The following is a 22,573-nucleotide window of genomic DNA, read 5'->3' on the forward strand; positions in this document are numbered from 1 at the left end:
AGTTGTCCATGTTCAAAAACGGGCTCAGAGAGGTAGATGCCAACCTTGTCCATGGTTTGTCCTTGTGATTTGTTGATGGTCATGGCAAATGCAGGTTTAATGGGGAACCGTCTGCGTTTCAATGTAAAAGGTAATTCTAGGTCAGAACTCGTAAGGTCAATTCTAGGAATGAGAACAGTATTGTTAGCATGTGATCTTGTAAGAACTGTTGCTTGAATAACATTGTGTGTCATGGTGTTGACGACTAAACGTGTGCCATCGGATAAACCCTGTTTTTTTTTGGACATAATATAGTGCGTTGTGTTAAAAGGGGCATTTTGTCTAATGAGACCGCTGTTCCAAATATCTCCGTAAGTAAGTCGTCGCAGATTTTGGGTTGAGGAATTGTAATAATATCTGGGTGAAGTCCATCTGTATTGGTGAGGGTATAATGTTCTAGTTGTAATAACCAATTGTTATATTCGTGATCTGGAAATCGCATGTTTTGTACCAAGTGTATCTTTGTTTTGTACCAAGTGTATCTTTAGAAATCCAAGCTAATTGTTCGCGTAACATTTTTTGTTCCGCGGTTTTAGAAGCGCGCCGAGGTGAATTTTTTTGTTTGATGCGGGTTCGTGTTTGTGGTCCCGTTACTCGAGCCGTCTAGTTTTGTATCCGTGATCGTGAATTGATGACTTGTTTGATCTTTATCGTGAGGAATATGGATAAGTAATAAGTAGGATCGAACTCACTGTTACTTTGCGGACTGTTCGTTTCTTCGTATTATCACCAATCAGGTCTCGCGCCTGTATATGTATTGTAGTTCGGTCTCGTGTTGTTTATATGACGTCGTCGCGTATTTTAAGGTGGACTGAATAATAGCTGAGCGCACGGTATGTGGAGCAATAGCTAAGCACTGTCTAAAATCTACTCCTAATAAAAGTACCTTCACTCCAAAGGGAATATTATTTTTCATCAACGCAATGCCATTTTGTCCGCGTATTTTAAGGTGGACTGAACAATAGCTGAGCGGATTGTAAGTGGAGTAATAGTTAAGCATTGTCTAAAATCTTCTCCTAATAAAAGTACCTTTCTCGCAAAGGGAATATTCTTATTCATCAAAGTTTGTAGAAGTTTATCAATGGTGTTGAGGAAGTGACTGAATGCCATTGTACATTCATCTATAATTAATAGTGTGGCAAGACGGATGTCACGTGCATTGTTACGCTGAATTGTCATAGTGGATACCGATGTTTATGTGATTGGGACCGGTATTTGGAATAAGGAGTGACATGTGTTTTTGGAGCTGAGACATTTTTTCTTTCGCGGTTTCAGAATAGCTTTGTAGGTGCCGACGTGATTTGTGAATATTTGCGTTCTTGATTTGTTTCAGGGTGCACTGTTCCAATGCGATGTAATATTTGTCCACATACGTGAAAGCAGTATGGGTCATTGCCTTTTGGTGACATGATATTTACTCCGGTAGATGCAAAATCAAATGAAGTATTGTAGGATGTAATGCAGATGAGCCGCTGTGTATTTTTTTTTTTCATGCGGGTTCGTGTGTTTGGTCCCGTTATCCGAGCTGAATAGTTTTGTACCCGTGAGCGTGTATTCATGACTTGTTTGTTCCTCAGCATGCGAAATATGGATAAGTAACTAGGGGGCTCCGCCCCCTGCTCGCTTCGCTCGCCAACCCCTGGTGTTGGGAATGACAAAGAGCGTGATGTATGAATGAGATATAGAATAGTGTGACAGTGTAGATGATGCAAATAGAAAGCAAACAATAAAGTGTGTGGCACAGTGTAAAGGTTTATTTGAAAATTTCTTTGTACACGCCGTTTAAGTGTAAAAGGTAATTCCAGCTCAGAACTTGTAAGGTCATTTAAGATGGTTATTGTTGTGATCAGAGTCAAGTTTGTCAGAGCTTAGAAAGAGTTGTGTCTTTCCAGGATGTAATGGAATGACTTGGGTATTTATGTTTTCCACATTAATATTTTTTGGACATAATATAGTGCGTCGTGTTAAAAGGGGCATTTGGTCTAATGAGATTGCTGTTCCAAATCTGTCTGTAACTAAGTCGTCGCAGATAAAGGCTTGAGGAATTGTAATAATATGTGGCTGAAGTCCATCTGTATTGGTGAGTGTACCATCTCTCAGTTGTAATAAGCAATTGTTATGATCTGGTTCTGGACATCGTATCTTTTTTACTAACTGTATCTTTTGAAAGCAATGCCAATTGTCTGCGTATTTTAAGGTGCACTGAACAATAGCTGAGTGCATGGCATCTGGAAGAATAGCTAATCACTGTCTAAAATCTCCTCCTCATAAAAGTACCTTTCCTCCAAATCGAATATTATTATTCATAAACGTTTGTTCATGCCATTGAACATTCATCAATAAACAACATTTTTTCAAGACGGATGTCACGTGCAGTGCCACCGTTAATGTTCATAGTGGATTCCGATTTGTAGGATCTAATGTAGTTGATAAAGATTTCACTTTCAGGTACATCGTCAGTTATAAGCTTCTGTAGATATTCAGTATATGAATGTAAAGAAGGCAGTGTAATTTGACCCTTTTGACAACAACGTGTAAATGTATAACTTGTATTGCCAGTTGTTTCTTCAGGGAAGTGAACTGAATGACAATGATTGCAAATGACATTCATTAATCCGAATGAATTTTCCTGGTGTATGTTTTGCTTGTGCCGTTTGAGAGGCGTGTTGTTGCATGTGTAGTATTTGGGACGTGTTGTTTTGGAGCTGTAATCGATTTGCCTGTGCTGTGTGAGAAGCCCGTTGTAGCCTTCGCTGCCATTAACGTATGTCTGAGACGGGAGGTGTTTCGTTTTGAATCCGTGCCTGTTGCGATGCAGCTCTTTGATTGACAGTTTGCGTCATGTGGATCTAGGATGTAGATTTGTGCATATTAAATGAACTATTGTAGGATCTAATGCAGTTCATAAAGTTTTTACTTTTAGGTACATCGTTAGTTAGAAGCTTTAGTTGAGCTTTGCGTTTTTGGAGTCGAGTCATTTTTTCTTTTAGAAATATGGATAAGTAATAAGGAGTATTGCACTCACTGTTAATATGGAGCCTTTTCTGCGGTTGAACGGTTAATAGTGCCTTATTGTAATGAGATCCACCTATGCTGCATAGCCGTCTATTTTGTTGTTTCTTTCGTGTTCGTGTGTTTGTTCCTGTTATCCTTTCCTTTTCGTTTTGTACCCGTGACCGTGTATTCATGACTTGTTTCTTTCTCAGCATGCGAAATATGGATAAGTATTAAGGAGGATCGCAGTCACTGTTAATATGTTTCCTTTTCTGCAGTTGAACGGTTAATAGTGCTTTATTGTAAGGAGATCCACCAATGCTGACACCTATGCTGTCTAGTGTGAAGGTGTTGATGTTCACTTTAGAATATGTGGCTTTGGGTGTCACTTCTTATGGATGTGTGTGTGTGGGGGGGGGGGGGGGGGGGTTGAGGATTGTTGTCGCGCGAGCGTCTTCTTTCTTTTTGTGTTCCTGTGTCTTGTTGAATCCCCCTCTTTGTGTGTGTCCCGTCCCTTGCTTGTAGGGTCTGTGGGGTGGTTTTGTGTTCTTTTTTTTGTGTTCCATGGGCTTGTTGAATCCCCCTCTTGGTGTGTGTCCCGTCCGGTGCCTGTAGGGGGGGGGGGGTGCCTTGCTGTTGTGCGCGAGCCTCTTTTTTTTTTTTTTTTTTTTGGGTCTAGTCGGGGGGGGGGGGTGCCTTGCTGTTGTGCGCGAGCCTCTTTTTTTTTTTTTTTTTTTGGGTCTAGTCTCGTGTGCAATGTGTTTCGTGCTTTGCCTGCGTTTCCTCATTTCTCCAGTTTTCCTGTGCTCACTCCTTTTTTCTGTGGTCTTGTCCGCCTCTCGCGGCCCCTCATCCGCCTCTCTCGCCCTCTTTTGTCCGCCTTTCTCGGCTCCTCAGCCGACTCTCGCGGACTCTTTTTGCGCCTGCGCAGTACGTCTTTTTGCAGCTACGGCCCATTGCCGGATGTGCCTGCGTCCATCATCCGGTTTAGCATTCTCGGTTAGTAATATGGATAAGGAGGATCGCACTCACTGTTAATATGGAGCCTTTTCTGCAGTTGAACGGTTAATAGTGCTTTATTGTAAGGAGATCCACCTATGCTGCCTAGTGTGAAGGTGTTGAGATGACGTATGTTTAATATGGACGGTTCCTTTAGAAATGGGGCTTTGGGTGTCACTTCTTGTTGATGTTATTGTGTTTGTGGGTCTGCGGTCACGGCTTCTTTTTTTTGTTGCGTTAGGAGCTTGTTAAATCCTCCTGTTTGTGTGGGTCCCGTTTCGTGTGCATTGTGATTCGTGCGCCGCCGTGTGCTTTTTCGGTGTCTGAGCGGGAGGGGGGGGATTGGTGGTGCGCGAGCTTCTTCTTTCTTTTTGTGTGCCAGGGGCTTGTTGAATCCTCCTCTTTGTGTGTGTCCCGTCCGTTGCTTGTAGGGTGGGTGGGGTGGTTTTGGGTTCTTTTTTTTGTGTCCCACGGGCTTGTTGAATTGACCTCTTTGTGTGTGTTCCGTCCGGTGCCTGTGGGGGGGGCGGTGGCTTGCAGGTGGGCGCGAGCGGCTTCTTTTTTTTGTGTGCTAGTTTCGTGTGCAATGGGTTTTGTGCGGCGCTGTGCGTCGCCTGCGTTTGACTCCTTTTTTCTGTGGTCGCGTTCGCCTCTCGCGGGCCTGCGTTTGACTTCTTTTTTCTGTGGTCGCGTCCGCCTCTCGCGGAGCCTCATTTCTTGGTGCGCCTGCGCAGTACGTCTTTTTGCGGCTACGGCCCTTGGCCGGATGTCCCTGCGTCCATCCGGTTTAGCATTCTCGGTTAGTAATATGGATTACGTGATAATTAAAATAAGCAATAATTCACTCAAATTTAATAGAATGCAGTACTGCTAGCTATCATTGACACTACTCCAGTAACTAGGACAAAACCTGTCCTTACATAGCCAGCAGGAGAACGTGCTCTCCAAAATTATTTTTGATTAACACAAGGCATTGAGCACAACATAGCTCTGCCATCTCTGCCTAAGCAAGTCTTTTAAAATACTATTGAGAAATGAAGATTTGCAAACTACTATTATCAAACACACTTCTCTGTAACTCATCACCCATACTTATTGTTCACTATGGGAAGAAGAGTTTCTAAAGTTAATGGAGATCTACATCACCAATTCCCTTCATAGGTTTAAACACTACTATCACATCAACTCTTATTATTGTTTGCATGAACATATTTCACTCCTCACAGTCCTAGTATAAGCCTAACAGGTCATATGCAAACTTTTCTGTAATACAGGGATAAAACAGGAAACAATATACTAGGTCATGGTTTGTAAATGCATTTTACAGCCCTTGATTTTGAAAAGATGGCAGAAGAAGAAAGTGAACAAGATAATCTTTAGCTTAGAAATTCAAAAATACATCAAAATATTTCCATCCACCCATTATCCCACCCGCTATATCCTAACACAGGGTCACGGGGTCTGCTGGAGCCAATCCCAGCAAACACAGGGTGCAAGGTAGGAACAAATCCCCGGGCAGGGCGCCAGCCCACCGAAGGGCGCACGAATGCACACACACCAAGCACACACCACGGACAATGTAGGATCACCGATGCACCTAACCTGCATGTCTTTGGACTGTGGGAGGAAACCCACAGAGACACGGGGAGAACATGCAAACTCCACGCAGGGAGGACCCGGAAAGCGAACCCAGGTCTCCTTACTGCGAGGCAGCAGCGCTAACACTGCGCCACCTTGCCACCCAACAAAATATTTAATACATTAAAAAATTTTACACCTCAACTGTGCGCAATGCTCTTCAAAATGATTACAAAGATTAAAAATACTAATTGTGTTGTAACATTCGGCTGAAAATAAGCTGCACAAAATTATAGCAGTTAAGGACCACACATAATAGCAGCAATAAGAAAAAAAAAAAAGAACATACACACAGACCTGTGACTGCAGTTTTCGATGAAGTTCTGAGAAAAGTGCTGCATCTGCCTCTCGTCTCTGCCTTACAACTGCAAAATACAAGATAAAGGCATGACTTTGTCATTCTAGCCTTCAGAAACAGAAGTGTAAACTTTCAAGTGATATGCAATTCTCCCACAGATCTAAATGTTGCACTGGAACCTACTGTAGGGTTGAGCAGGTTCCAGTTCCTCAATGCTTGCTAATGCATTTGTTGAACACCACCATTTTCTGCAGGCTTCAGAAAATAACATTACATACTTTAACATGATCAAAACGTCCCAGGAGACCACATTCCCCCTAACAACAACAAATAATAATTCTTTACATTTATATATCACTTTTCTCATTACTCAAAGCACTTTACACAGTGAGCAGGGAGCCATTTCAATCACGACTAATGTGCAGCTTCCACCAAGATGATGCGACATCAGCCATTTTTGCACCAGTATGCTCACCACACATTAACTGTTAGTCTCTCTCCGTCCTACCACTTCACCACCTATTAAGAGACAGGATGATTAGGGGGCCAGAATGTCAATGAAACCAGGACATCGAGATACACACTGCTCTTTACGAAGGATGCCCAGGGATCTTTTATAACCACATAGAGAGTCAGGACCTCAGTTTCACATCTCAGCTGAAGGACAGCACCTTTTTTACAAAACACTGTCTCCATCACTACCCTGGGGCATTGGGATCCATATTCAACCAATTCTATTTCAAAGCTATTTTGAGTCTCAATAATTTTATCCACACCAGTTTCATTTTTTTAATAATATTACTTATGTTAAGCCCTAATTCAAAGGAAAAAGAGTCTGCTCTATTGAATATTGCACAACAATTGGTGGTTGCAAAGTAATATTTTATTTCCTAGACAATCATGATTTTTAAACAATGGAAGGGTACCAACAGTTCTTTGCTGCCTCTACATGACAAACTTTTTTCAAAGTCCATAAAGCAAGACAAATTTTATTTGGTATACCAGATCAACCAGTATACTCTTTCCTCTTTTTTCTTCTTTTATCTCCAACAGAGGTCTGCCCTTCCCTCCCACATTTTTTGTTACTTTTCCATTCACACAAATCCATGTTGCTACTTTGTTTGATGTTTTGCCTAAACAGCCTACAGGCCTTTAGCTTTACACTCCATCTGAAAGCCCACCCACACTCCATCCAATATAAACAGTTCTAAAAATATGTCCCCTTCCTCCACAATTCCTTATAATCACCATATACATTTTTACTCTTGTGTGTACCCTGCCTGTACCTTGCATCCTACAAGCTGTATGCTATGGGATTGGGCATCTCCAGGGATACTTTAAATAACCCTGGCACTTCCCACAGTTTGCTTTACATTGTTTAAAACTGATATTTTCTTCTGTTTCACTAAATATTTAAGGCGGAACAGGTTCAGTGTCAAACACTACTCTGTGTCAGCAGGAAGCAGCCGTTTTAATAATAAAAATGTGAAAGAAACAAGAGGAAATACTTGAGAACACCACCTCTGTTCCTCCTGTTAAAAACACACAAATCCTTATTAAATTTCTTCAAATAAGTAAAACAAGCTCTGTTAGGAATTTGTGGATTGAAAGCCCATGACTCAGTGGTCTCCAACCTTTTCGCGACCATGGACCGGTTTCATTCCGTACACAGTTCCGCGGATTTCGGGGTTTGGGTCGGGGGGGTGTACGGGTGGGATGATATACGTGTAACAAAACACATTAAACAACCTTTTTTGCGCCATAAACAAGTTTAATGTAAACAGAATGGTATAGAAACAACTAAAAACAAAGTGCGTAAAAATACAACTCACCATCCCTCAGAATTAGTGGGAGCCCTGAGCTTGTTTACCTTTTATGAGCCGGTCCCATCTGGGGGTAATGGGAGACAATGTCACCCGAAGTATGTTACTTATGTCCAGTCTACTCCGTAATTTGGTTTTGATCGTTGTCACTGCAGAAAATCCTGCTTCACAAAGATAGGTTGTTGGAAATGGAAGCAAGGCATTCAGTGCTTTTTTGGCGATCTCTGGAAATTCTGCCTTGATCTTAAATCCAGAACACCGGCAGAGTTGTTGTTTGAAACATACTTTTAAGGCCACCGTCATTTGCAATTTCTAGCAGTTGATCTTCTTCTTGCACGGACAGGCTCGATTCACCTGGTTTGTTCACAAATGGGTCGCGTATCCATTCTTTCGAAGTTCGGGGTCTTTTGTGGTTGGAAAGTACCGCTCGAACTCTTTTAAAAGCAGAGACAGGTGGTCATGCACAACCTGTGAGAATTTTGAATCAGGCTCAGTTTCTTCCAAAACCCCTGCTAATGTTTGAAACATGTCAAATATCTTTCTGTTCACTCGGCGTCCCCACAATTCAAGTTTGGCTTTGAATGCAGCTATTTTGTCTGCCAACTTGAAGACAGTTGTCATTTTCCCCTGAAGTGACAGATTGAGTTCATTAAGCAGATTGAATATGTCGCACAAGTAAGCAAGTTTTGCAACCCAGTTCATGTCACTGAAAGAAATCTCCGCAGTGGAGTCGCCTGTAGCGATAAACCCGTATTTTAAGTAGGAATCCTGATATTGTCTATTAAATGCAGCTTTCTTTTTCTTGGAAGTCGAAGGCTCTTCTTCTGTCTCCTCATTGGGCCTTTTTCCCTTTCCAAAGAAGCTCTCCAAAGACGTTTGTTTTTTTACTCATTTTTGCTAGCTTGTGGATTAAAATTACCCCAACCTTTTTTGTGACCTAGGAACTTTTTAATTTGGGTAATTGTTTTCTGCGGACCGGGTTGGGGGAGGGTGCGGAGATGTGTACCAAAAGATAATGAACTGCGCAACATATAAACTATTCACCAAGTACGTTGCCTTATCGCCACCTATGATGGAAGTGTTTTCCAAAATAAAACAGCCATCCGTTCGGTGCGGCCTGGCACAAAATGCTCGTCCGCGGCCCAGTGGTTGGGGACCCCTGCCATGACTAACTACCACATCGGCATGTTTAGTTCAGTTAAGGCCCTGTTTTACAATAGTATTTCAAGACAGATATGGGAAGAGGCATTTCTGAGATAAAATGAATACGTTAAAACCGAATTGCTGTAGCCAAATCCCTTGAGAATGTAATGCTTTAATCTACACATAGTATTGTGGGTTAATTAGTATTCACAAGCATTTGGAGAAGACATCTTTGACATTTTAGAGGGTACTTATCACTGACACAAACTGCAAATATTATTTATCATTATGTTATGCTTGTTTCATGGCTTACCATTGACTCATTGCACCCGAGAACAAGAAGATGCTGTTTACACTCACAGACCTCTGTGTTTGTTTATTTATATAATTGTGTATTAAATTGTGCCGTTTCTGTTGTTTGTGTAGTCCATTACCAGGATTATTACTCATGATTGATTACCTGAGCAGGTATTCAGGATTGCAGTTTTAGCCAATTAAACACTTAGCTGTTGTATCGGTTCTATTTAGCCAACGCAATTATCATGACACAATAGGGAAAGACCATACAAAGAGGGCTAGGAAACAGGGATCCAGATGACAGTAAAATACTGTGGCAACAGACCATCTTTGCCCAGAAGTTTTCATGGCCTATGTCATAAAAATATATACTAGAAAACATTCTGGTTGGACTGGCTTTACAAAAAGACATTACAATGATCCCTCGCTATATCACACTTCGACTTTCGCGGCTTCACTCTATTGCGATTTTTTCTCATACACGCTTACGTCACTACGCATGCGCTTTCTGAGAACGTCTATCTAAGCCCCACGATGGCTCCTAAATGTGCTGCTGTTTCTAAGCTTTCTGACAATGAAACTAAGCGCCGGAGGAAGATGCTTACCATCCAGGAGAAGGTGAAATTCTTGGATATGATCAAAGATGGCAATACCCTACAAAAGGATGGCAATACCCTACAAAAGCCTCCTCATGCATATGAAAAGACAGCGCCAGCAACTGCCTATCAAGATGTTCTTCAGCCGTGCACCCAGACACCCACTGCCTACTCCTAGTACTCTTTCAGCGGAAGAAGACAACGACGCACCTGCTGAAGATACTGCACCACCTGAAGACTCTCCTACTGAGGTCGTGCCTTCAAACGTTAGTGGTTGTGTGTAAGAACTCTGTGTGTGTAATTAAATATACGGTACAATAATAATAATATATTTGTAACTTCTAATATGTCTTATTTTCTCTTATTTTGTCTAATATATTGGGTAATACAAGTGTAATGGTGACTAAGGGGTGTTATTTCATGTCTAGAGGGCTCTAATAATGTTAAAAAATGTATTTAGAAGGTCGTAAACAGGTTTTCTATACTCTAACTGTGAAAATATTAGATTTATAAATAAAGAATCCTACTTCGCGAAAATTCATTTATCGCGGTAGAGTCTGGAATGGATTAACCGTGATAAACGAGAGTTCACTGTATATTGTTTTTGTGCTGCAGGTTTGACAGGGCGAGTGGCAATAAGAAAGACAATCCTTAAAGGACAAAACAGGGCCTAAAAATACTGGATGTGGACTACTGCAGAATAGACAATCTCCTCTTCACAGCAGGAACTGACACTTGCTTTTTTTGAAGACTGTTAAGCTGTGCTTGAAGCTGTTGTGCTGTGAGATGTCTTTCATGCAAGATGGTGACCCCTAGAAATTTGTCTTCTGACTGGGTTATGACTTTGGGTCTGCCACATCTCTTCCTATTATAATTTCTCCCAGCTTTCAATTGCCTTTGGATTGCGTAGAACACACCGTACTCCCTGACATTTTGATTTTTCAGCCATCCTACCCAGTCACTTCTTCCCTCTCTCCTTCTGCACCAGCAGATTCAATGACAGCTTTAATCACAGGTCACATATAAACCTAGAAAAAGATTTACTATGTGCAGAGTCTACAGGGAAAAATTAAATGGAGAAATGTGATAATAACAGCATCTGTGTATCAGAAAAGATTTACTACACCCTCACTAGCCGTCAGTAAACATAATGGTACATTGTTTCAACACAAAGCTAACAGAGCATGTGTATTTCGTACACCCCTCCAACTGGGAATCAACTGGCAGTTTTCAAAGTGTAGTGGTTTTCCACTCTGACCTTGAAGTACTTCTGTGGCTGCTGGTTTTGGCTCTAATCAATTTCTTAACAAAGGCCAACTGATGTCTTGCATAATGCTGCTTGGTAAATAGCTGGCTTTTATTTTTTTGCTGTAAAGGCCACAGTCTAAACCACTGCGTAGCACAGGCTTATTAATTAGCCTTTTATAAAGGAGGGATGTATCCCACATGAAAATGTATTTATTTCTTTCCACCAAATTACTTTAAAAAAGAACTAAGGTAAAGAAGCAAAAAAAAAAAAAAAAACAGCACTAATGATACAGAAGGCTGGAGTAGGCTGCAGTGTTAATTCCACTTACCAGTATGTCCTCTCAGAAATATGTTGTTGCCATTGTGAAATACCGTATATACTCACGTTTAAGTTCTCCCGCGGATAATTCAGGACTTGATTTTACCGTATAATTTCTGCTGTTTTATAATGTCGGTGGTATAAGTCAAATGTGGAAAACTCGCACTATTTGTCCAAGAGATTATGATATGCTAACACCCACCTGCGAGAGTAACCACGGGGCACACAGCCTTTTTTTCCTATGTTTTTGTGCCTATGTGACCACACGATAATACCTGAACTATTCCAAAGCGACGTTTGCACTGTTTTGTATTTTTTTTGTACCTCACACCCTCATACACCTTTATCATAAGAGCATCCCTTATCTACGATGGGGCGTTCAATCAGAGGAAAATATGAAGCGGTTTTTAAATTAAAAGTCACTGAAGTGGTGAAAGAAATTAGTAACTGCGCTGCTGCAACAAAATTCAGTGTGTCTGAGAGACTGGTGCGAAATTGGAGGAAGCAAGAAGATGTTAAAATAAATTAATTAATTAAGCGTTGCATTTTTCAACGGGTGTATAAGTTGGGGTCTGATTTTATGATCGATTTTTCAGGTTTCAAGACCTGACTTATACGCAAGCATATATGGTAATTAAGAGAAAGAAAACCAATCACTTGATGGTCATAAAGTGACACTTACTGTACATTTCCATTTGAAATATGGATGGTTGCCGGTTTGAATCCCTATTACTGCAAAAGGGATCCTACTCTGCTGGGGCCTTGAGCAAAGGCCCTTAACCTGCACTTACTCCAGGGGCACTGCACTCTGATCCTAAGGGGTATGTGAAAACTGAAAATCCTAATACAATTGTATAAGGCAAAATAAAGAACAAAAAAAAAAAAAAAAAAAAAATTGCCAAATGGCATACAACAGACAGAGTGCACCTGTTACCTGTCAAAAGATGAGGGGTAAAATAGCTGAAGGCGTCCGTCTTTTCAAACAGATAGAGAACATCATGGGCTATTCATTTGGCCATTCTGGCCCTACACTAAACTCCAGGAAAGGTTTAGAGGATTTTTCCCCACTAAAGCTTATGTATTGAATGCTGATGACATTGTGATCTGTAGTGAGAGTAGGGAGCAGGTTCAGGAGACCCTAGAGAGAGGAGAGGAATGAAGGTCAGTAGGAACAAGACAGAATACATGTGTGTAAATGAGAGGGAGGTCTGGGGAATGGTGAGGATGAGGGAGTAGAGTTTGGCGAAGGTGGATGAGTTTAAATACTTGGGATCAACAGTACAGAGTAATGGGGATTGTGGAAGAGAGGTGAAGAAGAGAGCGCAGGCAGAGTGGAATGGCTGGAGAAGAGTGTCAGGAGTGATGTGTGACAGACGGGTATCAGCAAGAGTGAAAGTGAAGGTCTACAGGACAGTAGTGAGACCAGCTATGTTATATGGGCTGGAGACGGTGGCACTGACCAGAAAGCAGGAGACAGAGTTGGAGGTGGCTGAGTTAAACATGCTAAGATTTGCATTGGGTGTGACGAGGATGGACAGGATTAGAAATGAGGATATTAGAGGGTCAGTTCAGGTGGGACGATTGGGAGACAAAGTCAGAGAAGCGAGATTACGTTGCTTTGGACATGTGCATAGAAGAGATGCTGGGTATATTGGGAGAAGGATGTTAAAGAAGGAAGAGGAAGGCTTAAGAGAAGGTTTATGGATGTGGTTAGAGAGGACATGCAGGTGACGGGTGTAACACAGCAAGATCTAGAGGACAGAAACCTATGGTCGAGGATGATCCGCTGTGGCGACCCCTAACGGGAGCAGCCAAAAGAAGAAGAAAGCTTATGTACTGAATATCCAGTGGACACCTTTATTCAAGGCATCGTACAAGATTAGACTACAAAGATTTATATTTTTTAAGATGTGGATCACAGGAAGGTTAAGGGACTTTCTGCAGTTCACACCGTGAGGGAGGGGTTAGAACTGAATTGACAAACTGAGGCTTTTAAGTCAAAAGTGTAAGGTAAGATGCAGCAAAAGGGTGTGGGCTTTGTGGTATGAACAGACAAGCTACCCAGCCCTAGCAGTTGATCATAAAGGTCTGCGAGGCAGTCAAGCATTTCTTGTTTTGTGTGCACTGTGAACACTGGTTTATTAATAAAAGGTTTTACATTTGCGTATTTGCCATTTTTAGATATAAAAAAAGAGACCATTATACATTCCATGCCTGACAAAATAAGACAGAAAAATCTCAGCCACCTAAATTATCCAGAAGAAAAATAAAATGCAATACATATGTAGTATTCAAATATAAATCAGTTTAAAAAAAGCAGAAACATATGCAAAATAAGCTTTTAACATGAATTAACTTCAAATTGTGTTTTTCTAATCAGTCCAAGTGGTGCATAGTAACCTTCAAATCTTCACTTCAGTCACACAAAGCAACCAAGCTACTACAGTAGGACAGAAGGACTCTCCCTCTGTTTCGTCAACACAATACTGAGACACTAAAATTTAAGTACAGATTTCTTCTTTAGACACAGCCCTAGATACTTACATTTTATGCACTATATTTTAAAACCAAGCAGGAATCAAATCAGATGTGCAGTGATAAATCGGATCTGATAAATGATTTATAGGTAAGCAATCCGCTTAAGGAAATCTGTTTAACATTATAAATGGGCAGGGTTTAGATGAACAATTTTCCCTGAAAGCAATTTATTCACACCACATTTATATAAACCAACACAGATCACAACATTACCCCCCAAAAAAAAATAAATAATTTACACTTCATTCAAAGAAATGTTAATCAAATTGAGCCACTTCAATACTTGTCTACATCATTGAAATAATAAAGTATGTCACAAACCATCAAGCTCATTACACTACTAATACAAGACTGAAACACTTTGATTAAACAATTCCCTAAAAATGGAGAACTTAATAAAAAAAAATGATCATATTTGAATACTCACATTCTTTTTTTATCTTTTCGGATACAAGAAACTCATCTCGTTCAATGGTTGGAGCATAATTACTTCCGATAACTCTCACGGCATACTGGAACTGGTGTGCAACATCGGCTGAAACATGGGAGGAAAAAGGAGACAGTAGAGAGGTAAAAAAAGGCACTGATGTGGCAAGGTGCTACAATTCTAAAAGTTTATTTTAAACGGTACAAACAGATCAAACATTAATTTAAGTACAAAATATTATATGTCAACAACTGAGATTAAAGTAAAACACAGCTGTAACAAAGCCTGTATCATATCACAGGTGTTTGACCAGAACACAAATTCTTCTCAGCTTTATGATTTGACAAGTTTACCACTTTTGCGAAATTGCAACAAACCAGAGATCAGCAGGTTCAAACAACCTCTTAATCCACAAGCAGCTCCGGGTATCAACAGGCGGGCAGCCCAGCTCAGTGACTAGTATCCTTTAACACAAACACGCTATATTACTGTTTGTTGTATTTTTACTGTATAAAACGTACAAGTCTCCCTCAATTCAATTCATTTTTGTACAGTGCCCTTCACTGTGTGCAGTAGTGCTACTCAACTTCATGTACTTCAGGGGCCAAAAACTGGGAATTAACCTGACTAAAGGGCCGCAATGCAAAACAAGTTAACATTTTCTGACATTTTGGCTTCAATTGTTTCCTAAAGATTTAAGTTAGAATGTTTTAAAACTAGCAAATCTATTTAACAAATGTTCTTTGCATTTGGGGTTACGTTTAATACACAATCCTTCAAAAGAATAATAAAATGAAGAAATTAGCACTTTATTTAAAGTTGAGCTAACATAAGACTCTTGTAATCATATCACTAGATAAGAACAATTTTAACAAATGACATTTATCTGAAAATAGGAGTAAAGTAAAAATCTTTAAAAAATTATGAAAGCTATTTGAAACGTTAATGTAATTTAGATCAATTAATATTTTATTGCCCCATCTACTTTTGCTCTTTAAATGCCTAAATATAAGGATAATATGCAAGTAACATATGAATACTGCCATGCTCCACCGTAAATACAAACAGTAATACAATCATGATGCCTATTAATGTTCACTCTTGTCAACAAAGGACCCCTTACACCCCTCACATGGACTTTTCACACTTCTGCCATCCAAGAGAAGATACTGCAGCATCAGAGCCAGATCTGCCAGGCTGCAGGAGAGTTTTTACCCCCAAGCTGTTAAGGAGTCTAACACCATGCTGCCCCCTGGGATCTTCCACATGTCCTCAACCACCTCTAAAAACAGAACTTTTATACATGCGAGCCACTGTCCTGCAAAGACGATAGTGCAGGTAGAGAAGAACTGAAAATCTCATACTGACCTTTAAGGATTTTGACACTCTTGGTATCCTTCTGCTGTGAAACATTCTGACCTGTCATTGGTTTACACATCTTAAACAACTATTATCATACACCAATCATTTCTGTATTACCTATATCTATTATTTATTATTTATTTATTATATTACATATCTTACACATCAATATTGCTGCTACTTCTTTGTCCTATCTTTGCACAATGCCTTGTCTTGTTTGTGTTTTTAGTTTTAATTCTGTTTTTAATTTATTATTTGCACGTCATGTTGTTACACTGTGGATCCTGAGCTTCGCAATTTCGTCTATCTGTATACTTGTATATGGTTGAGATGACAATAAAGTTCACTTTGACTTTGAAATATCCTCTCCTCTTGTTCGGCCTTTAAGTGGAAGAAGTGTGAGCATTTCCTCAGCAAGATCCGCTCCATTAAAAAAGCGCACCCACACCATGACCTGGGCCATGTCTAATATATCAGTTGACTCGTCAATGTGGACTAAAATGTTCCGCGTTACTTAGGTCAGTTACAAGCTTTCAAAAAGATTATCAGAAATTGTTTCAACTCTTAGGGCTAGTGTAGAATCTGATAGTTGCAATTTGGATATCTGACCAATGATATCGTCTTTATTTTTAAAATCAGCGAAAAGAGATTCACTGCACTCCAAGAAACATTTTTTAATACGCTCACCTTCAGTAAAAAGTCTGCAGCTCTTTACAGTGTTCCACGCTATTTTATATGAGGCTTCTGTAATGGAATCACTCTCTTTTACTTTGCATCGTAGTAAATTTTGCTGGCCATGTAGGCCGTCTAGAAGTGAGCGGATTTCATCCTTTCTTAAATTGGTCTGATGGGGATATCATTTTCTAAAGTCAGCATGACAGCTTTCGTGGTGATGCTGGATATTTGTGCGTTTTGGCACCGCTATATACTTCTCTGACAAAGCAGACATTAAGGTTTATTATCTATTTCAGTGAATGCAAATTCTTCTTCCCATGCTTTGTTAAATGTTCTATGCTCGTTTGAAATTTTGCGTTTTGCCATTTTCTTGTCGCTTTCACCAGTAGCTCTCTAAACGTTTTGTCTACTTCGTGTTGCGATACAGAAAGAAACTTCGCATGAACTGAAAAAACATATAAAAACACTAAGGCACCCCCTTTTGAGAGAAAACAGAATGTTCTTGTTTTGAGCAGGAATTAAAATTCTGAAAATGACTAATAAACTTTAATACATTTCTTACTTCCTGGGAGTCACAGAAAATGCTTTATGTGGCCCACGTGTTGAGTAGCCCAAGTGTATGGGCTCATAGTACTACAATATGTACAGTGGTGTGAAAAACTATTTGCCCCCTTCCTGATTTCTTATTCTTTTGCATGTTTGTCACACAAAATGTTTCTGATCATCAAACACATTTAACCATTAGTCAAATATAACACAAGTAAACACAAAATGCAGTTTTTAAATGATGGTGTTTATTATTTAGGGAGAAAAAAATTCCAAACCTACATGGCCCTGTGTGAAAAAGTAATTGCCCCCTTGTTAAAAAATAACCTAACTGTGGTGTATCACACCTGAGTTCAATTTCCGTAGCCACCCCCAGGCCTGATTACTGCCACACCTGTTTCAATCAAGAAATCACTTAAATAGGAGCTGCCTGACACAGAGAAGTAGACCAAAAGCACCTCAAAAGCTAGACATCATGCCAAGATCCAAAGAAATTCAGGAACAAATGAGAACAGAAGTAATTGAGATCTATCAGTCTGGTAAAGGTTATAAAGCCATTTCTAAAGCTTTGGGACTCCAGCGAACCACAGTGAGAGCCATTATCCACAAATGGCAAAAACATGGAACTGTGGTGAACCTTCCCAGGAGTGGCCGGCCGACCAAAATTACCCCAAGAGCGCAGAGACGACTCATCCGAGAGGTCACAAAAGACCCCAGGACAACGTCTAAAGAACTGCAGGCCTCACTTGCCTCAATTAAGGTCAGTGTTCACGACTCCACCATAAGAAAGAAACTGGGCAAAAACGGCCTGCATGGCAGATTTCCAAGACGCAAACCACTGTTAAGCAAAAAGAACATTAGGGCTCGTCTCAATTTTGCTAAGAAACATCTCAATGATTGCCAAGACTTTTGGGAAAATACCTTGTGGACTGATGAGACCAAAGTTGAACTTTTTGGAAGGCAAATGTCCCGTTACATTTGGCGTAAAAGGAACACAGCATTTCAGAAAAAGAACATCATACCAACAGTAAAATATGGTGGTGGTAGTGTGATGGTCTGGGGTTGTTTTGCTGCTTCAGGACCTGGAAGGCTTGCTGTGATAGATGGAACCATGAATTCTACTGTCTACCAAAAAATCCTGAAGGAGAATGTCCGGCCATCTGTTCGTCAACTCAAGCTGAAGCGATCTTGGGTGCTGCAACAGGACAATGACCCAAATCACACCAGCAAATCCACCTCTGAATGGCTGAAGAAAAACAAAATGAAGACTTTGGAGTGGCCTAGTCAAAGTCCTGACCTGAATCCAATTGAGATGCTATGGCATGACCTTAAAAAGGCGGTTCATGCTAGAAAACCCTCAAATAAAGCTGAATTACAACAATTTTGCAAAGATGAGTGGGCCAAAATTCCTCCAGAGCACTGTAAAAGACTCATTGCAAGTTATCGCAAACGCTTGATTGCAGTTATTGCTGCTAAGGGTGGCCCAACCAGTTATTAGGTTCAGGGGGCAATTACTTTTTCACACAGGGCCATGTAGGTTTGGATTTTTTTTTCTCCCTAAATAATAAAAACCACCATTTACAAACTGCATTTTGTGTTTACTTGTGTTATATTTGACTAATGGTTACATGTGCTTGATGATCAGAAACATTTTGTGTGACAAACATGCAAAAGAATAAGAAATCAGGAAGGGGGCAAATAGTTTTTCACACCACACTGTATAAGGCTAAAATACAAATTGCAAACTACACTAATAATTGAACTTCAGTTTCCAATTATTTCTTACTTTACATTAATGAAACAATATATACTTTAGAGTGAACATTAGAGTGCATCACCTAATTAAAAACTCACTAGTACAATAAAAAAAAAATTAAGCCCTGTATTTTAATTCAAACTAATGTCATACAGATAGACATTAAGTCTATAAAGAAGGTCTTTGCACTTTGAAACCACAAGAGTCGTCCAAAACTAGAAAAGCTCATAAACAAAAACTCAATTTGTTACAAGACCTTCACCAGGTGATCAAAGATTTTGTGCACTGTACTGCACTTTTCAGGTAAATAGCCATGTTTTTATATATATATTATACAGGGGATATTCAAAATGAAACAGCAGATTTCAAAAATTTATTTCAAACAACTGTATAAGATAGAAACACATTCTGCACATCACTGGATAGAGGAAAACCATGTCACTCAAGTCAACGATCACTGGGGAAAGCTACACTTCCACAATGAATTCATTACATGAGGCCGTCAAACAGAAACATTGTGGGAATGTCAGTAGGTGAAAAGAAAATCCGAGCACATCTCTCCAGTTCTGATGTCACTACACTGGTTACCTGTGTCATTTAGAGTTGACTTTAAAATCCTGCTTATGGTTTGCAAAGCTTTCAATAATCTGCTCCATCTTATATTTCAGAATGTCTTACACCTTACACTCCAAATCGTAACCTTAGATCTTCAAATGAGTATCTGCTTTGAATTCCAAGAGCTAAACTTAAAAGAAGTGGTGAGGCGGCCTTCTGCTGTTAGGCACCCAAAATCTGGAATAGCTGACCAATAGAAATTCGCCAGGCTAATACAGTGGAGCACTTTAAAACACTACTAAAAACAAATTACTTTAACATGGCTTTCTCATGGCTTAATTTTAGTTTAATCATGATATTCTGTATATGCATTGAATCATCATTATCATTCATGGTGGCTTCGTAATCCATACTAACTCCTACTTTCTCTGCTGTTCTTTTTCCATTTTTCTGTGTTGTCGATCTGCACCCCTCACCACCTAATCAAAGCACAGTAAGGTTCCTACATCGATGGATTAAAGGCCAGACGTCCACATGGCCATCATCATCATCAGGTTTTTCCCTGTGAACCCTGAATACCATGAGGACTGATTGAGGTCATTTATGTTAGGTAGAATCTCGTGGCCTCGGACCCCCTGCAGATTTTTTTTTTTTTTTTTTTTCTCCAGCCGTCTGGAGTTTTTTTTTTCTGTCATCCCTGGCCATCAGACCTTACTTTTATTCTATGTTAATTAATATTGACTGATTTATTTTAATATTTTTTGTCTTTTTTCTCTTTCTTCACCCTGTAAAGCACATTGAGCTACGTCATTTGCATGAAAATGTGCTATATAAGTAAATGTTGTTGCTTCACGACATGCATCGTTCCACAAATGCCAAAAATCAAAGGCTGCTATCAGGGAATGTGGTTTCATAGGCCTTAACCATCCACCGTTCAGTCCAGACCTGGCCCACTGTGATTAGTTTCTCTTTTGAAACCTGATGAAAATTCATAGAAGGCGGTAATTTCCCCAAAGATAATGACCTCAAGGAGGCTGTAATGGGTTTGATGGAGGATCACGATGAATCCTTATGTTCTGAAATCATGGTGGGAGTTGCTATTGAAAAGTAAATGAGAGGAGTTTGACCATCAGATTTTTTTTTTTTTTTTTTTTTTTAATATATATATATAGGCAGGATGATTGTAATAAAAAAGGTTTTCTCTGTAACAGGAGAAGGGATGAAATAAAGGAGTAAGAGGGGGTTGGTCGCTTCAGTGCAAAACCAGCTACAAAGATTGGAATGTCTGGGATGATAGCGAAAGAATGTGCAAAAACTTGTTTCTCATAAAGAGTTTCAGAATGTTATGGGAATACAGTCAAGGCTATGTACTTGTTTTTCACTTCGAGGGGCTTCATTGCAAGCAACACTTGTTATTGTGTGTCTTCTGATACTAGGCACCGTCTCAGTGAGGGCCAAGTAGAAGAAAAACAATACTGCGTCCCGTGGAAGGGTGTGTGCTGAAACTGATCACTTCTGTATACACTGCTTACACGTAAGCCATTTTGGGCAAGGACACTCAATTAGTATATAAGGGAAGGTTCCGCCCTCCGTTTCTTCGGAAGCTCAACCATGGGGAACGTGCACACCGCCCGGTATTGGACCAGGCTCACGAGTTGATCCTCTGACGATACTGACACGCGGGCTCCCTCAGTCTACTGGTCTAGGATGATGGCTCTGGGTCTTTTGATATTATTGTAAGTATAGTATAATTCATATATCTGTATTACTGTAAGTCAATAGTATAATTCATATATCTGTATTACTGTAAGTCAATAGTACAATTCCTATATCTGCATGTATATTGCTATTATATTGTATGTAACTGATATTATATTTGAACAAGTAAACAATTGAAGTATTGGACCTTTCCTCTCTGATTCCTGCCTGCTTATTTTCTCTTAAAACCTTGGAACCATTTTCCCAAAACCAAAACAATGATAAATTATTGAATGTCCCAAATGGTCCCCTCTGAAGGCTAACTATCTTTTTACTTAGTTGTAGTGCAGACACATCAGGGATTGTAACATCCAGTCATGCGACAATAAACTTGAACTTGAAACACATCCAAAAAACTTTTCAGCATTCACTCATTTTGCACGTTCATCCAATGCTTCAGGTAAAAACGTTGTTAACAGAAACCAGCCAGCACGAGAAACATTCATCCATCCATTTTCAAGCCCACTTATCCTGAGGGGAAGCTGAAGCCCATCCCAGCACGTTTCAGGAACAAGGCAGGACAGATTCATAGACAGGGAGTCTAACTGTGAAATGGTGAAAGAGAATGAGTCTTCAGTCAACCCTCCTAGCGACTGGCAGCCTTTTTGGGGTGTGACGGTGTCTTGGCGCTTTAAGAAATTTTTGGGTCAGAGTTAACTCGACTGCATGCGGCATCGACAGTGGCATCCAGGTCATCATGCATTGCCCCCTAACATATTTTGCATCACACGGTTTACCAGAGGTGTAGCTGGTGGAGTGCAGGTGGGTCATTTAACCTCCCTCAAACTGCTAGCTGTCCAAAAAGCATACGATTCATAAAACACCTTTATGTTTAAGTAAAAAACTAACTGTGCTATCCATCTAAGATGGGTTGAAGTCTAAGTAACCAAAGTAGACCTCAGTGTTAATATTTGCTGTGCACCTTCAATTAGAATGTACTTTGCAATGCATGTAGTGATTAAATATATTTAACTTGTCATTCCAACAGATGGAGCATCGCAAACATTTGTAGCAATAAAATGAATTACAGTGATCCCTGGCCTACGTTCCAAACCTATCAGAGATAGGTGAAAATCTGCGATATAGAAAGACCATATAATTAAACATTTTCTTATAGTTTAAGCCCTCCCACATGCTTTAAACACATGTAAACTTGTAATGGCGAGCGACGTCCATGTAACGCTTTCCTTCCCGAAGCATATTCAGGAGTTTTACCTTCTCCTGAATGGTCAAGGTCTTCCTCAGGCGCTTAGGCTCACTACTACCAGAAGGCTTAGAAGATGCAGGATGCTTGGGAGCCACGGTAGGGCTTAAAACAAAATGAAAAGTTCACAAAAAGTTTGCTCACAACAATCAGACCACATACGCAAAGAACTGAGATGCGTCGGGGACCCACGTTCGATGTTCTTGTGAGATTACACCACGATAGCAGCAGCCAATCAGAGCCCAAGAGGATGAAAATCCTGCTCTGATTGGTTGAGTCTCCTCTTTCAGCCAATAACGGGCCTTGTAAGAAATCATCTGGGTACTGTAAGGCGAAATTCTTTGTCTACTGTAGTGAC

General features: G+C 40.1%; 1 protein-coding gene across 1 annotated transcript in view; it reads right to left on the reverse strand.

Moving 5' to 3' along the window:
- tubgcp3 (tubulin, gamma complex associated protein 3) overlaps window positions 1-22,573 on the reverse strand; it is a 92,439-nt gene that overhangs the window by 67,405 nt on the left and 2,461 nt on the right. Inside the window, exons 2-3 of the mRNA XM_051926334.1 lie at window positions 14,360-14,467; window positions 5,968-6,035 (exon numbers count right to left, since the gene is read on the reverse strand). Of these exons, the coding sequence (XP_051782294.1) occupies window positions 5,968-6,035; window positions 14,360-14,467 (176 nt within the window). The remainder of the gene's footprint in view (window positions 1-5,967; window positions 6,036-14,359; window positions 14,468-22,573) is intronic.

Source organism: Erpetoichthys calabaricus, chromosome 4 (assembly GCF_900747795.2).
Source record: "Erpetoichthys calabaricus chromosome 4, fErpCal1.3, whole genome shotgun sequence".
Classification (NCBI taxonomy): Eukaryota; Metazoa; Chordata; class Cladistia; order Polypteriformes; family Polypteridae; genus Erpetoichthys; species Erpetoichthys calabaricus.